The sequence below is a fragment of the Staurois parvus genome, unplaced genomic scaffold, assembly GCF_062004578.1.
Source record: "Staurois parvus isolate SC_StPar_1 unplaced genomic scaffold, SC_StPar_1.0 ptg000005l, whole genome shotgun sequence".
Taxonomy (NCBI): Eukaryota; Metazoa; Chordata; class Amphibia; order Anura; family Ranidae; genus Staurois; species Staurois parvus.
Window position 1 is genome coordinate 4,474,456 of NW_028317801.1, and position 18,358 is coordinate 4,492,813.

Here is an 18,358-nt window from a genome sequence, read left to right on the forward strand (position 1 = left end):
AGACTGACAGTACGAGGTAGCAGTGCCTTAGATCTCACACTGCAGATATACAGCTATAAGTGTGTAGGCACAGCAAAGCCTAGGTACCCTCAAATACCAGGAAATTAACTGCTATTTTTCAGGAACAATCAACATTTTAAAAATGTTCACTTTATCACAGTAAATCTGCACTTTTTGAGTTCAGGCCCACTTTAATCAATGGCAAAGTTATCACTGGATAAACAGGCCCATAGCAGAAATGCAATGAATATTCTAATCTTTACATGTGGGAAGGGAGAAGTGGTTAAAAACATATACTACAAAAAAAAATGCAAACTGGATTTCCCTTTTGAAGAATTCATATTTGTACATCTTAAACGAAGCCTATCATCAAATTCTATTGTAACTTGACATCAGTCTCACTGGGACCTGTAAGTCAGACAGGGTCTGCATGCGCGCTTTAACGCAGACCGTTGTGGTTTTATGTCCTGATGTAGGTCTAATTTCTGGTATGTAGCTTGTAAAATCCAAATTTCATTGGGACTTTAGGCAGAAAATAATTCTACTGTCCATGAAAAAAAGAAAAAGAAGGAAATCAACAAAATGTGAGACAATCAACCAAGTATACCTACTGAGAGCAGTTACAATTTACGGATAAAAATGTTTCAGACTGTACAAAATAAAGACAAATGATGCCATCACAATCAAGAACAGACATTTCACGCAATCTCTTTGTAGAGCCAAACAGAGCAAAGGGTCAACCTAAACCTGCTTTTTCTCTGATTAAAGAGCCCCCATGAGGTTGGTGTTTTGTCAGGGTTTATATACAGCATTGGTAAAAGATGACAGTATGTTATGGGACTTTTATTAGAGCTCCCGAGGCACTCATCACAAATTAAAATGCCTTATCGGTCAGCAGAACCCAGCTGAGTTTTGTATGAACTTATGAGCACTTACACTTGTCTTGATATTGCCAAATATAAGCTCCCAGTAGAAATAAGAGACTCTTTTAAATAGGATGATTTGGGCACATTTCCTAATATTCTGTCAATATGCCTGCATGTTTCTGTATAAGCCTCTTTTCATTTTTTTTTAATAAAAGCATGCATTTTCATTCAACCTTTACCTGAGCCAGCATTTTTTTTTTTGCTTATTTATGAAAAAGATTAGGATTTAAATTTTCTCTATGTAATTCACTAATATGGGTGGTTTTCCAATCACTTCTGGAATTTATAAAGAATCATGGTCAAAAAATGTGCTGCTGCCCTTACCTTTTCCCCTATTCCCCCTGCAAAGTCTCTCGGATAACCTCTGATCCTGCTAGTACAGTTTATTGCATGCACCTTCTTGTGATGGTGAAACAACCCACTGCTGATTTACAAACCTGAAGCTTGTCACTCAGCACCTTGCCACACCTAGACCTGCCTGTTGCTCTCTGGGTTGACAGAACTAACTCTGCTGCTGAAACCCTCCCACTGTAAGCTGTTGTGTCTGGGAGGGGGGAGCATGTGAAATACAAATAAAGGAGAATTTGTCTAAAGTCAGCCATAGATCGAATATCGGCCAATTAAAAATGGACCGGCTGAGATGCAATTCATGTATGGGCAGCTGATTGTATCCAAGTTGATCCATTGATCGACTTGAGTACATTTAGCTCGTCAGATTTCTAGTATGAGATTATTGCCAGCATCTATAGCCACTAGCAATAATTACTCTGTTCTCCTGGCTCCCTGCGACCTCCCCCACCAGGAGAGCACAATGGCTTCAAGGGAGGGACTCCCCCGTTAAAACACTGACTGTGTAGATGGGGGAATCGTGCAATTTCCCATGGTTGCAGGAAATAAATTTACATCTATGGCCTGCCTAACTCCAAGAAGGCAAAATAAGTTTCTTTTTGATCTATGAAATTCCTGCATTACATAGTAACTGAACTTGAAACCTGTTTAGACGCAGGAGCCTTTAGATGTACTTCAGCACGTGCCTTAAAAACATTGACAAGGAAAATTTGTTTTGTCTTAAATGTCAAACTGAAATCCAGGATACGCACACACCCCAAAAGGGTTAAATATTAAGTCTAGGGGGTAGAGGAAATTCTGTTACACTTACCTTGCTCTTCACTATCCAAGAGCTCTTCTCTACAGTACTCTGGATTGTTGTTGGGCCCTCACCATCTTTGGCTACAATGCAGAACCATTGGTCTTGCATTGTACGTTCTTGATGTGACCGCTGGCCAGGGTGCTTTAGAAGACTAGAGACTTCAGGGCACCGGTCACACAGATGGGGGGAGCCCACCAGAGTGAGGAACAAGGTAAGTAGTAAACCCTACTGCTCTATCTCTAGACCAACCGAACCCTAAATTTATTTATTTACTGCCTAGAGAGAGGCACTTCAAGCTAACATTCCTTACATATGTAAGGCTGGATAAATCCCAAAAAAGTACAGTTGGTATCCGCATTCTGAACTTTTTGTATAGTAGTCAAAGTACTCACCCAGCTCCTGAATGTTACATTAAAAGATGACTGGACTTTCAATAAAAGATGCAAGGTTGCACCAGGCAGCTGATAAACTGCCAAACTAGAAATATAAATGTATTCACAGCAGAGATTTTTTGTTCTTACTGTCCAGCCTGTATGGGGCTGTTGCAGTGCTGACATTCTCTGGTGCTCCGGATTATGTTACAGCAAAAGGTGAGATGAGACCTCAACAACTTAATACAGTAAAGAACAAATGTACATGACTTCAAAACCATGTGTACATAGAAAACCGCAAAATAGACACATGTATTTGTAAATGGGCGACATGTTCAAAAACCTTTACAGCTTAATTTATCATAGTTGTACTGGAATTCTACTGTAACTACTGGCAAAAACACACTTAAGGGGTAACTTCACTTTCATGAGGGAAAACAATAGCAAATAATAATAAAAAAAATAAATATAGCAAATATAATTGCTACACAATGTTACTACAAGAAAGTTATTAAAAATGAATTTCCTTTCCAATCTGCTGCACTGTTATTTTCTGTAAAAACAATGTAATATGGCAACTTGGAGGTGTTTTGTACACAGATGGTGTACAGAATGCTCCCTAAAAATGCAATTTCCTGCTTGTGTGATTGGCGCACTGATTTTCCCAGACATCTGCACTAGGATACAAGTCAGATTTTAAGTATCCTCTGCAACAAAGATTTCATTTCTGGTGAGATACTCCCAAAGAGTTCATCACTTCTAAAAAGATGCAGACCCTGCATTTCCTCACTAGAACACTGCAAGTGCACCAGCTGATTAATAATGAGAAATTCACTTCCATTCAGATTCACTATGCAGACAACAAATACCTTTGTTGCAGAGTCCTACCTGTTTCTGCTCCAAATAAAAGGTTTGTTAAAACCCTTGAAATGTACATAGATCACCCAGAGGCAATTTTTTTTCTCAACAAAAGTAGAGATACCCTTTAAATTCATTTGGACCCCCAATCCCCCCATCCCCATAGCCCTGCTGTATACAGTTATGTGTGCAGATTACTAAACATCCTCAAGTCATATGTATACTCAAAGATTTATATACGTATTTACATTTGATGTTATTGCACTTCCTGGCTTCCCAAGGCACTGATGGCGTAGCTAGAGCCTCATAGCTGCCCCAGGAAATGTTATGTCACCAGTGCCTTTCAGGGAGATGTTGTCTGTACTTTGTGAAATCTCATGAGATTATGAGGGGGGTTGGGGGGTTCTCTTTTTCTCTGGAGATCTGCCCAAGATCTGATGCTGACTGCATTGGTGGACCAGAACAAAAAATGTGGAAGTCGAAAGGGGGAGAGGTTTCCCTTTAAAAATAGAGCAAGGAATGGTTAAAACACATTGTTTGGCAATTGTGTCCCATTAGGAAGATTTCCCTTCAATTTCTGTCCAGTAAACACAACAGGAAAAGATAACCAAGGTAAGAGAAATTCCCTTAAAAAAATAGTTGCACTGGCTCATTTACAAAGGTTTAGAGTGACTGAGAAGCTCAGGAAAGGTGAGTACAACGGGTCAGGAACAGGGGCAGACTGGCAACTCATAGGGGATCATGGGGCCCGTGTCCTCGCCCACACTCAAACCACACCCAAAAAAGCCTATGAAAGGTACCAGGAGCATCTCATGGGGACCCATACTGACCCCGGGCCCTTGAGCAGTGCCCGAGTGCCGGAATGGTCAGTCCGCCCCTGGTCAGGAAGTGTTCTGAAGAGGCTCTCTCACTTTGCCCATTTTATGTAAATAGAGACTCTGGGAAACTGGAAAAGAGTGTTACAGTAATCATAAACATTTCTGTCTTCACTAACAAGAATGCAACCTGGTTCCATTTCTTGTTACACAATGCAAATGCTGCTATGTAGATCTGAAGTGAAATGATCATAGAAGCCTCCCAAACGCAAGTGCAAAACACCATATGCACATCAACACAAGACCAAAGACTGTCAACACAGGGCCTTAGAAATGCTAGTTGTGCGACTTATTTCTGATCCTCTGGTTCCATTGTTTTCTGAGTCATTGACAAGGAACACGTATGCAGAGCAGGACTTCAGATTTCAATATACACCTGCTTCTGGTATACAGCTTTTTTCCAACAAAGCTACTGTTTTCTCTGACCAAGATGTAACCAAGAATCTGATAGAATGGGCCTATAATGAAGGAGGTATCTCTGAACCTTCCATGTTGTAAACAAACAAAATAGCTTGCATAAACCATCTAGCAATAGTTGCTTAGGAGGCTTGCATTTTTGGGCTGCAAAATAGCAGCAGCAGATGACTAGATCTTCTCAAATCTTTGGTAGCATCTAGGTAAATATCTTCTAATATCCAAAGGGTGGAAAGCTTTCTTCTCGTAGATTCTTGGGATCAACACAGAAGGATGGGAGAAAAATTTCCTGGGACCTAGGAGTTGCAACCTTGAGAAGGTGCACAATTTTATCGAGATCAGATGTTATCTGTCAAAGTAGTAAAAAAAATTTCATGTGCCGATTTGAAAATGTAAATCATAAGAACTTCTTTGAGTAGGCATGCAGAGTAAATGTTCTCTATCCTGAACTTTTTGTAAAGTAGAAATCTGTTCAGTTTATTCAGGTTTTTGCACCTGGGAGCACGTAAGAATAACATGAAATCCTGAAAAAGTTGACCTTTTTGACAAGGAACAATTACGGTATGTTCTGCATGGCAAAACTCTGTATGCAATCCACTAGAGCAGCCACTCTCTTTGGATCTTTTGAAGTTTTTGTCAGAAAAAAAATCTATGGGGGAGGAGTTACAAAGTCTAGGTTATGACTATAAATTAAATTTATATCATTTTTTCATATAAACCTTTTTTTGGTAGTGTTTGTTAACCACTTGTTTTTTTTATTTTTTATTATATAAATGAAAAAAGACCAAACATTTTGAAAATAAAATACAACAAATTATATTTTTTATAATAAAATATATCCAATAAAATCAAATTTTTTTATACATTTAGGCCAAAATGTCTTTGGTGAAAAAAGTAATATTTTGATTGGTTTATGTGAAAATTACAGCATCTACAAACTATGGTGTATATATACTGGAATTTTATGCAGTTATAGACATACTGTTAATGGTGGTGATCAGCGACTTATAGTGTGACTGAAATAGGCGGGAAATCAGGGATTGGTGCTAACAGACAACGGATTGGAGGGACACTAACTGACACCGGCGTTGCTAGTGACACTAATACAGTGATCAGTGATAATACTGTGCACTGCCACTGTACTAATGACACGGGCTGCAAAGGAGTTAACTGTATGCCTAAAAAAGTGTAATGTGTGCAATATGTGCTGCTTTTACTCACAAAGCTGGCTGTTTTTTCTCCCTGCTATTAGGGGAGAAGAAACAGCCAGATTTCTGTCCTGTGTGTTTGTAAACACAGAACTTTGTGCTGTGATTGGACACAGCCGATCAGCAGGTTTCACCCAAAATCATTGGCTGAAACCTGCTGACAAATTCAGGCTGTTTCCAATCACAGCATGGGTTAGCAGGGGGCATGCGCATGGGCACCTGGAAGCAAGTGGTGATGTGCATGTAAGTTGCCGAGCTTGCAGCTTCTGTCCACTCGCAGTAAGGCCCTGTCCACACTTGCGATCTTGGGCAAAATTGCTGCAATTCTGCCTGCAATCCAAAAACGCTCGGCACAAATAAATCACGATGCAGTTCTGTAGTGATAAATTGTTCTGCAAATGCAGCAAACCATGTTGCTCAAAAAGGGGCAGGGACTTCTTTTTGGGGGACAAGGTTTGACGTGCTTTATTGCAGCAGAACCGCACCGAGTTTTGGTGTCACTGAAAATGAAAATCCCCTGCTGTGGTGAGATTTGACATTTGTACAGAGTGTTTTGGGATTGTGATAAAAGATCGCAAATGCTCAGGTGTGAATGGGACCTATATGTGCTTCAGCAGGCAGCAAGCAATTAAAGGCGAAGTTCACAATTTTTTTTTCTAAATTCCAATTCCGCTATGTACCAATAAACAATTAATGTACCTTGGTTGCAGAAAGATACAAGCTTTCTTCGATTTTGAGAACAAGGCCTTACCTTAGCCCTTGCTGTATTGGATACAGAGTCATTGGATAGATGGAGGGTCCTCCTGTTATATACATTATATATATATTACAGAGGTTGTACAATCATATTGTGTAATGTATGGCCACATTTATACACCTACAATTACCAAGTCATTAAAGTGGATGAATAGGCTCAAGGTTTTTTACCTTCATACATTCTATGCATGAAGGTAAAACACCTTCTGTGTGCAGAAGTGCCCCCTCAATACTTATCCGAGCCTCATCGCGATCCAGTATCCACGACAGCCTCAGTTGTCCCGGGTCTCTGCCTCCTCATTGGCTGAGACAGCAAGAGCGAGTCATTGGCTCCTGCTGCTGTCAATAACAGCCAGTCAGCCAATGAGAAGAGAGAGGTGGGGCCAAGCCACGGCTCCGTGTGTGAATGGACACACGGAGCAGCGGGTGCCCCCATAGCATGTGGTTTGCTGTGGGGGCACCCGACAGGAGGAAGGGGCCAGGGGAGCCTGTGGAGGACCCAAGAAGAGGAGGATCCAGGCTGCTCTGTGCAAAACCACTGCACACAGCAGGTAAGTATAGACATGTTTGTTATTTAAAAAAAAAAAAAAAAAAGTGAACCTGTAGAATTGCTTTAATTGTTAATGGCACACCAAACAGAAGAAAACACACATTTTGCCACATGAAAACACGGGTGACAAATGCAGCAAAATGCGCAGTAAAAAATATGCAACTTGCAATACGTCAAAATGTCCTATGAGCAACTTTGCGACGTGTAGTGCAGCCCATTGAAATCGATGGACTGCCCTATGTGCGTGACTGGAAAAAAGAGCCAAAAAATATGTACTCCTACTACACTAGGTGTGAATGGGGCCTGAAAGTGAAATCATTGTGTTTACACAAGAACAATGAGGCTCCATTCACATCTGTGTTTTTCCGGACGCATGGAAAACTGCACAGAAAAGTAGTGCTTTGCCATGCGTCTCCGAAACATGCTGTATATGTGCATTGTGTTTGTGTTGTCATTACACGTTAAAGACACCCCAAGTGTGGTAAAGGTACTAAAAGCTGAGGTAATGCACCATGCTGTGCTCCAAAAAAAGTTCTCGAACTTTTCTTGGGCGATTGTTGCGTGTAGCGCAGCCCATTCACTATGTGTGACAAGTGAAAACGCTCCAAAACACCCAAAACAAATGCATGCAGGCATGTGAGTTTTCGCTACGTGGAGATGTGAACAGGGCAATGGCATCCCGAGGCAGGTGCGGCACACACAGGATGACACCGACTGCATGGCGTGACACCGGACCCGCTCGACAAAAAGGTAAAGCAAGCCGACGATCCAGCAGGATGGATCGGATCTGCGGATTGAGCATAATGGATCGGAGTCCGATCCATTATGCTCAATCCGCAGATCTGATCCATTCTGCGGGGATCATTGGAGGGGGTGTCACCAAGTGTTACCGCACCGGGTGACACCTACCCTAGGGACACCTCTGGAACAGGGCCTGACAGCTGAATGTTCCCTGCACTCCCTGCTATGTACTTGTATAAAGATTTAGATTTACCAGAACTATGGAATAGGACACACACGAACAATCCCTTCAATCTGTATCAAATCAGACAGGCCCTTGTACTACATAGCTGATGGGAGATCTAAAGGAAGTTGTAAAACCAGATTGTATAGAAAGTGCAGGGATGTGCAATTTATATCGCCCAACGCCCGGGACATGTAGTTCCGGGCGCTGGGCAGGTAGATTTTTTTATTTTTGTTTAACATTTAGCCCTGTTGCGGGTAAGCAGCAGGGCTGGCCAGGTGGAAGCATTCCCCCAACTGCATCCACACACTGTGCTAGTGCCATTCCCCACCCCCAACGTGCACTACCCCCCTGCAATGTACACACGTCCGCTCTTCTGCCCTGGAATGGCATGTATGTCGTCACTTCCTTGTCCCCACTGACAGATTTTCCAGCCATCAAAGCTGGGAAAGAATGTATGTAAAACATTGCGATCTGCACTGCATTACTTTCAATGGAACACAGGGAGACATGCAGGGTCTTTTAGACCCTGGAGGTCTCAAAGAGAACCTGTCACAAAAAATCATTACATAGGGGACTTTTTGTTCCCTATTTGATGAAAAAAAAAGTTAAGTAAAAAATAGCTTTTTATTTGTAAAAAAAATTACAAAGTTTAACCCAAGTACACAACCCCCTCCTCCTAAAAAGATTTTTTTAGGTCCCCCTACCCCCAAATATATGCACAAACGTAAATGCACGCATCTGGGCATGAAAACGTCAATTGCAATACACATGTTACATATTGCCGTGCACACCGGAATGAGAGCAATAACTCTAGCACCAGATCTCCTCCGTATTGCAAAACTGATGACCTATAGGAGGCTTAAAAGCGCCGCCTATAGAAAATATAAGGTACTAAAGTTTTTACGAGCACACGCAAATTTAAGATATGGCATGTTGGATATCTATTTACTCGGTGCAACCTCATCTTTTATATTTTAACAAAAAGTTGGGTAATTTATTGCATTTTTGTTCTCTAAAATTAACTTTGTTATTTTTTTTACTGAAATCTTGTGTTTCCTAGGCCTTTGCAGTAATACTGTGTGACATAAAAAATTGGAACTATCATTATTTTATTCTCTAGGGTGTCTGCTTTTAGAAAATATTGAATGTTTTCTGGGGTTTATGTAATCTTCAGGCCTAAAGAGATTTTTTAAACATGTGCAAAAAATGCAAAAAGGGCACCAGCAGCGAAAGGGTTAAAGGATAAGTTCACCTTTGGAAATATATTATATGTTTCCGCTCCTGCAGCAGCTCAGCTACCTGAGCCCTCTGTGTGATAGCAGTATAGGGAAAAGTTCCCCATACCAGCTGTCACTTTTTGACAAAAGCGCGGCTCTGTGGGGCTCTGTCCACACTGCCGCAGCATTCATTCATTCACAAGGTTCTGTAAATGAATCAACAAAAAGTTCTGACAACCTCTGTGGATGTCGGCTTGTAGTTTTCAATTAACTGCCACAGTGCTGTTAATCACTCTGGCAGTTCATTACTTCTTCCTGTCAGTGTGCAACACTGTATGATGTACGATGTATGGGTAGACAGATTACACTGACAGTCTGCTGGAATCCTGCACTGAACCAGTGATCTGCTGATTGCTGGTTCAATGCTTTCCAGGCAAAAATGCAAATTTTTTTTACCTGCAAAAAAATGTGCATTTATTATTATTATTTTGTTAACCACTTGCCCACGAGAGGATTTACCCCCCTTCCCAACCAGGCCATTTTTTGCTGTTCGGCACTGCGCTATTTCAACTGGTAATTGTGCGGTCGTGCAATGCTGTACCCAAATGGAATTTAGGTCCCTTTTTTCACACAAATAGAGCTTTCTTTTGCTGGTATTTGATCATCTCTGCGGTTTTTATTTTTTGCACTATAAACAAAAAAAGACCGAAAATTTTGAAAAAACCCCAATATTTTTCACTTTTGGTTATCAAAAATATCCAATAAACTCAAAGTTAGTCATATATTTAGGCTAAATGTATTCTGCTACATGTCTTTGGTAAAAAAAAAATCTCAATACATGTATATTAATTGGTTTATGTGAAAGTTATAGCATCTACAAACTACGATATATATATATTGGAATTTACGTAGCTTTTACTTTCTGACTGCCTATCACATTTCTTGAGGTGCTAAAATGCCAGGGCAGTACAAACCTTCCCCCCCAAATGACACCTTTTTGGAAATTAGACACCTCCAGGGATTTTGCAGAGAGGCATGTTGAGTCCATGGAACATTTTATTTGCCACAAATTTTCTGAACATGACAATTTTTTTTTTTATTTTATTTTTACACAAAGTTGTCACTTTAATTATATATTGCCAGCATGCCATGGGTATATGTGGAATAACACTCCAAAAAACATTCTCCTACTTCTTCCGAGTATGAGGACACCACATACGAAAGACTTTTTAGCAACCTAGCTACATACAAGCCCCCAAAATCCATTGACCACCTCCAGGCTTTCAAAGGGCATATTTCCTCATATCACTTCCCCACTACCAGTCACAGTTTTCGGAGGCTCTAAAATGCCAGAATAGTACAAACACCCCCCCCCCCCCCAATGACCCCTTTCTGGAAAGTAGACACCCCAAGGAATTTGATAAGAGGCACGGTGAGTATTTTATAGATATCATTTTGTCACTACATGCTCGAATAAGAGTCTGGTATGGATTTTGGGGTTTTTTAAATTTTGGCATGGGAGTTCTCCTCCAAATCCATACCAGATCTGAAGGACTTGGTATGGATGGGAGGGAAGACCACACGCTGTTTTTTACTTATTATGGTACTGGTTTTTAAATATAATTACCAATTTTTTTTTGTCCACTATAGCTCAGAGATTCAGCTGTCACTTTCCCCCCAGCTAAAAGAAAGAAAGTTTCATTTTAGTTTATTTCCCCAAGTTAAAAGAAACAATGTTTCATTTTAGTTTCTTAAAAGAAACAAAGCTTCCTTTAACTCCAGGGAAAGTGACAGCTAATTCTGTGAGCTATAGTGAAGAAAAAAAAATAGCCGGCAATTACATTTAAAAATCGGCACCGACATACACTTCGTATTACGAAAAAAAAATCGTAAACCAAGGCATTCTTTTCAATGGATTTCATTTGTAAACTGAAAATTACATTAACCAAGGCGTTTTTAAACCGAGGTACACCTGTATTGTGTTTTTCTGCATTAAATTTCTAAAAAGTGTATTTTTCCCAAAAGATTTGCATTTGAAAAATTGCTGCGCAAATACTGTGTGGCGTAAAAAATTTCAACACCCACCTTTTTATTCTCTAGGGCCACTGCTTTAAAAAAATATATATAATGTTTGCGGGTTTTTGGGGGTGACCGGATCTAGTAAGGGAGCGCTCGTTTAACATCAACCAAGGAACATCTTAACGTACTTGATAGCCATGGCAACGTTTTTGTTTGGACAATTGGACTCTGCTAAAACCAAGGACTTTGCAAATATTCTGCCTTCTTATCTCCTTTCTTTTGTTTCTCTGTTGCTTTATTGCTCTCTTTATGTCTTTGTAACATCCTTTTCTCTACATATTTTATTATTGCAACATTTGACCTTTTCATTAATAAACCCTATTTTGAAAAGTGTTAAAATGATCTCTAAGGCTTTTAATACAAACTAAAGAATCCCTGTCTCTTGAAGAGTGCTACTGTATATAATAATGCTCTTAATGTGCCTGTCTGTGGTGTGTTGCAGACATTTATTGTTCACATTTGTTCTAACATTGTGAAGGGTTGATAGTCCCAAAACTATCTGGTGGCAGTTTGGAGTTGGAAGGGTTAATTGCATAATTAACCTAACCCAGTGACAATCACTCTCAGGCTGTTGGTACATAGAGTGTGGTCCCGCGAGCTGGAAAATCTTTGTGCAGGGTGCGGCTGAGAGTGGCATTGTTACAAAATGACAGCGCAGTGTGAGATTGGCTGGTCCTTTGTCACGAGTTGGTGAAAAGGGCAGGGGTCAGGCACCACGTTCATCACACTGATCACCCCCATACCAACACCTTGATTACCTCAGTGCTCCATACCAGCGTCCTGATCACAGCCACTCAGTGCCTTGAAAAAGTATTCATACCCCTTGAAATATTCCACTTTGTCACGCTACAACCAAAAATGTAAATTTATTTTATTGGGATTTTATGTGATAGACCAACACAAAACGGCACATAATTGTGAAGTGGAAGGAAAATTATAATGGGTTTTCAACATTTTTTTTTACAAATAAATGTGAAAAGTGTGGTGTGAATTTGTATTCAGCCCACCTGAGTCAATAGTTTGTAGAACCACCTTTTGCTGCAATTCCAGCTACAAGTCTTTTTGGGGATGTCCCTGCCAGCTTTGCACATCTAGAGAGTGACATTTTTGCCCATTCTTTTTTGCAAAATAGGTCTGGACTTTGACTGGGCCAGTCTAACACATGAATATGCTTTGATCTAAACCATTACATTGTAGCTCTGGCTGTATGTTTCCATTGTCCTGCTGAAAAGTGAACCTCCGCCCCAGTCTCAAGTCTTTTCCAGACTCTAACAGGTTTTCTTCTAAGATTGTCCTGTATTTGGCTCCATCCATCCATCTTCCCATCAAATCTGCCCAGCTTTCCTGTCCGCACTGAAGAAAAGCATCCCCACAACATGATGCTGTCCCCACCATGTTTCACGGTGGGGATGGTGTGTTCAGGGTGATGTTCAGTGTTAGTTTTCTGCCACACATAGCGTATTGCTTTTAGGCCAAAAAGTTAAATTGTGGTGTCATCTGAGCAGAGCACCTTCTTCCACGTTTGCTGTGTCCCCCACATGGCTTCTCACAAACTGCAAATGGGACTTCGTATGGCTTTCTTTCAACAATGGCTTTCTTCTTGCCATTCTTCCATAAAGGCCAGATTTGTGGAGTGCACGACTAATAGTTATCCTTTAGACAGATTCTCTCACCTGAGCTGAGGATCTCTACAGCTCCTCCAGAGCTACCATGGGCCTCTTGGCTGCTTCTCCGATTAATGCTTCTTCTTGCTCGACCTGTCAGTTTAGGTGGATGGCCATGTCTTGGTAGGTTTACAGTTGTGCCATTCTCTTTCCATTTTCAAGTGATGGATTGAACAGTGCTGTGAAATGTTCATAGCTTGGGATTGTTTTTTTCATAACCTAGCCCTGCTTGAAACTTCCCAACAACTTTATCCCTGACCTATCTGCTGTGTCCCTTGGCCTTCATTATACTGTTTGTTCAAAAGTGAAAAGTGTGGCGTGCATTTTAGCTCAGCCCCCTTTACTATGATACCCATAAATAAAATCTGGTGAAACCAATTGCCTTCAGAAGTCACCTAATTAATGTCCACCTGTGATTGAAGGCAATTGGTTCCACTAGATTTTAGTTAGGGGTTTCAGAGTAAAGGGGGATGAGTTAAAATGCACGCCACACTTTTCAGATATTTATTTGTAAAACATTTTGAAAACCATTTATCATTTTCCTTCCACTTTACAATTATGTGCCACTTTGTGTTGGTTTATCTCATAAAATCCCAATAAAAAATATTTATTAGTCCTCATGCACACGGGACGTTTTTACAGCTGCTGTTTTTCCCCTACAGCCAGTAAACTCCCCAGCATGTTATCCTATGTGTCCATGCACACATAGACTGTAATCAGCGTTTTTTGGCTGAAAAAACCCCCCAGAACTAGTGTGTTTCTAGAGGAGTTTTTAGCTGTAAAAACGCTTTAATGTTGAAAATAGCTGTAAATTGTGGCAAACCAGCGTTTTTGGACTTTAGGTAAAAAATAACACGAAAAACGAAATACCCGCCAAAAATGCTAACGTACCTTTGTAACGTACCTTTACACAGCTAACATTACCAGCATTATTAAACTGCCCCGTGTGCATGGAGCCTTAGGCTCTAACATAACAAAATGTGGAAAATTTCAAGGGGTATGAATACTTTTTCAAGACACTGCATGTTATACCAGCAAACTGATGACCGCCATAAGTTATACCAGCGAACTGATCACCGCCATAAGTTATACCAGCGCCCTGATCACTGCCATATGTCATTCCAGCATTTTAGGGTTTCAACTGAATAATTTTCAAATATATATCCCATAGTTTTTAGACTCTATAACTGTTTTGGAATATTTTTACCCCAACAATGTAGCAGAATACATTTTGGCCTAAATGCATGAAGAAAAGTTATATATTTGCAAAATTTTATAACAAAAACTAAGCAAAAAAAATTGTTTTTTTATTTTAATTTTTTTCCATTTATATAGCAAAAAATTATAAACCCCGTGGTGATCAAATACCACCAAAAGAAAGCTCCATTTGTCTCAAAAAAGTACACAAATCTCATATGGGTACAGTGTTGTGTGCAGTGGTGTATTTGTTTGTATTTGTTGTGCTACTCTAGGCAACACAGAAATTGGACATCCCCCCCACCCATGGAGAGAGCCTGACACTGACCAACACCAGACCCCCCCCCTCCCCCAAGAGAGCCTGACAGTGACCAATAACACCCCTATCCCATTCCTACTCCCACCCAAGAGAGCTCTGGGAATGACAGTCGGGCTCTGCATACACCATCAAGCAGCCCCTCTCAGATCCCACCTGGTCCCCATGCCACTTATATTCCTTCTTCTAGGGAGCAGTGCTGCCCCCCTAGAAAAACTGCCGCCCTAGGCAAATGCCTTGTTTGCCTTGTGGTAAATATGCCCCTGGTTGCATGACTGAGAAATTGTCAAAGTACTGGAAGCTGAAAATTGGCCTGGACTGCCAGGGGGTGAAAGTGTTCACACTCAAGTGGTTAAAGTATACTTAAAGTGGAACTTTCTCCTTTTGGGTGGAGCTCAGCTTTAAGCCTTTGTCCCCTGCTCCACATTAAGGATTGGCACCTGAATCTGACAGGTACCCGAATTTGACAGGTACCCGCTCCCACTTCCGCTGCGATTGCCTAGGCGATTGGAAGATGTCCTCCCTCCCCATAGTCTTCTGGAACACGCGACAGGTCTCAGAAGACATTGGGGCCATTCACAAAGTGCAGTGCTTCTTGCGCATGCGCAGTGGGCACCGGGCTGTGAAGCTGCAAGCTGTCACAGCCGGGTGCCCACACTGAAGATGCCGGGGAGAGAAGATGGTCTGTGAAAGCAGCGGTGGTGAGGATACCGCTGGACCGAGGGACAGGTAAGTGTCTGTATTTTAAAAGTCAGCAGCTACAGTTTTTGTAGCTTCTGACTTATTTTTATTTTTTTCAGCTGGAACTCCGCAGTACGGCAAAGGTTTATCTTTTAGCTATGGACAGAGTGGAGAGGAAGGGACAGGATGGGACCCGGGACCCCCCCTCAGGTTTGTATCACTCTCTGCCTTTAGGCTCCATTCATTCATTCACATCTACACAGTTTGCTTCTTGCCCATTTTACGTTTTTCTACATGTGTTTTTTTTATGTTTTTTATTGCGCTTGTTTAGATTTTTTTAAATGGAATTCTTTTTTTGCTGGGCAGAAAAAAAATGCAAAATGCGGCAAAAACGCATTACCGTGCATTTCAGCAGATTCTCCATTGCAATCTATTGAAGCAAAAATGCTGCTTTTTGCTTTTAAAAAAGTCCCTGACCCTTCCCAAAAATGCAGCAGCTCAAAACAGCACAGATGTGAACATGTTCCATAGGAAACCATGTTAAAAAGGACTGTAGAGCATTTCTGCAAAAAGTACTAAAAACGCATTGGTGTGAACAGAGCCTTAGAGCTCAGGCCGGGTCACATCAGATGGATTCCAGTGCATTCATAAACCACATCTGGAAGGTACGCACTGCGCTTGCCATGTATTCCGATGGCCCCTGTGCACACCAATGCTTTCTACAAAAGCACAACCTGCTGCACTTTTATTCCTCAGCAAGGCATCACAGTGTTTGTAAACATCCCAGGGGGTACATAAACCTCGGAAAACAGACTTTCCAAGTGTGAAAGACACAACAGAACACACATCGATAACATCACATGTAAACGTCCATGCTGGAATTGTGGTGTGAGCCCCTATTGCCCCGGTCACCATTATCACCGAGGCTGAAAGGAAAGCCCCAATTTTAGGTTGAACAGGCAGTGTGGGGAATCTTTCAATGAGGACACTGGTTTAAAGACAAGCAGGGATTCCCTCACTTCCTGTTGTGGCTATGGGACAGGAAGTGAAGAGAAATCTCCCCAGCGGGGACACAGATGGCTTTTACCTCAGTTCTGTAACATTAAAACATGTTCTTCAGTTCTGAGTGGCGTTTCTGGCTAATGTGACTAAAAAGGGTCGGCAGCCTCTGTCTGACTAGGGACTCTCCTGGGGGATCCAGGTTGGGATGGTGGGACTTGTAGTTCCATAGTATACTGAGGAGCACACCGTGTACACCCCTCTATGTGCTCAGCCCCGTGTACACACACCGTCCCCTCCATGTACCCACAGACACTCTGCCTCGCCTCCCCCTCTACTCACTGCTCTCTCAGCGAGGATCACCACCACTGCTGCGCGCGCTCCCGATCTCCCAGCGGGCACACGCATCCGCGCCGAGCTCACCTCAGCCGCACAGCCCTGCGCAACCCCGCCCCTCCTCCTTCCAGGGTTCCCTTGCCTACCCAGCATGCCGTGCGGGCCCGGAGAGCGGCGGCCATGTTGTAATGAGCTGAGACCTGTGTCTCCCTGTGTCCGCCAGCCGCGCCGGGACCGTGTGGAGCGCGCAACACCGCAGAGGAACGCACCTCGCCTCGTCCATGTGAGAACGGAGAGCCCGGAGCAGCATGGCCGCCATGTTAGGAGGTATGAGATCACGAGGAGGGTGATGGTTGGGCCCAGGCCGCATTGTCATCAGGAGGTTGGAGGAAGATTGGGGGGATGGGACATTATAGACAGAGATAGAGGCCTGACCGGGGGCACTGACCCCCCACCCTGCCTGAGAGGAGGGCAGGCCTGACAGTGTGTACACAGGATGACCTACACACAGCCTCAGCACTGACCGCCATGCACTGACATCACAGCACTGACCGCTGTATGCTGTGGATATATGCACTGACATCAGAGCACTGACCGCCATGCACTGACATCAGAGCACTGACCGCCATGCACTGACATCAGAGCACTGACCGCCATGCACTGACATCAGAGCACTGACCGCCATGCACTGACATCAGAGCACTGACCGCCATGCACTGACATCAGAGCACTGACCGCCATGCACTGACATCAGAGCACTGACCGCCATGCACTGACATCAGAGCACTGACCGCCATGCACTGACATCAGAGCACTGACCGCCATGCACTGACATCAGAGCACTGACATCACATCACAGCACTGACTGCTGTATGCTGTGGATATATACACAGACATCACAGCACTGACCGCCATGCACTGACATCACAGCACTGACCGCTGTACTCTGTGGATATATACACTGATAGCACAGCACTGACTGCCGTACACTGTGTATAATCACTGATCAGCCATAACATTATGACCACTGACAGGTAAAGTGAATAACAATGATTATCTCATTACAATGGCATCTTGGTGTGATATTTTAAGCAGCAAGTGAACATGTTGTCCCTGAAGTTGTTGTACTGCGAGCAGAAAAAAAATGGGCAAGTGTAAAATTGTAGATGACGTTGGCAAGTACCAGATTGTAATGGCTAGATGGCCGAGTCAGATCAACTCCAAACCTGCAGCTCTTGTGGGATGTTCCTGGTCTGCAGTGGTCAGGAAATACCAGATGTGGTCCAAGTAAAGAAACCCAGTGAATTGGTGACAGGGTCATGGGCAGCCAAGGCTCGTTGATGCACGTGGGAAGCAAAGGCTGGCCAATGTAGTCCAATCCAATAGAAGAGATACCGGAGATCAACTTCTGTACAACCAGCCTGCCCATGCATGGATCAAAATTTGGCTGGTCCCTGCCAAACCTGATGAATTTCAATCTGTATATGGCTGCCTAAAGTTAGGGTGATGAACCCGGTCAGTTTTTTTTTTTGCCATCTTTGTCCCATTGGGGAGATTTCACTTGACTTCCTGTTCTATAGCCAAAATAGGAAGTGAGAGGGAATCCTGGTGTGCCACCACAACTGTTGCCCTCAATGGAAGATCTCCCATATATAGATGTTCTGAGGTTAACCCAAAATTTGGGATTTTCCTTTACTTTCACTTTTGATGATAGCAATAAACAGGACAAATAGGGTGAATCTCCCTAACGGGGACAGACCGCAATAAAGAATGACTGGTGTTAAAATTCCTCTC

General features: G+C 42.4%; 2 protein-coding genes across 3 annotated transcripts in view; one reads left to right on the forward strand and one right to left on the reverse strand.

Annotated features, from left to right (window-relative positions):
* Positions 1 to 16,671, reverse strand: part of CNPY1 (canopy FGF signaling regulator 1) — a 204,694-nt gene extending 188,023 nt beyond the window's left edge. The window contains exon 1 of the mRNA XM_089693070.1: positions 16,571 to 16,671. Coding sequence (XP_089549196.1) covers positions 16,571 to 16,636 — 66 coding nt within the window. The 5' untranslated portion in view covers positions 16,637 to 16,671. The remainder of the gene's footprint in view (positions 1 to 16,570) is intronic.
* Positions 16,672 to 16,731: 60 nt separating this feature from the next.
* RBM33 (RNA binding motif protein 33) overlaps positions 16,732 to 18,358 on the forward strand; it is a 199,708-nt gene continuing 198,081 nt past the window's right edge. For both annotated transcript variants that reach the window (XM_089693178.1, XM_089693251.1), the window contains exon 1: positions 16,732 to 16,891. In XM_089693178.1, the coding sequence (XP_089549304.1) occupies positions 16,873 to 16,891 (19 nt within the window). In that variant the 5' untranslated portion in view covers positions 16,732 to 16,872. The remainder of the gene's footprint in view (positions 16,892 to 18,358) is intronic.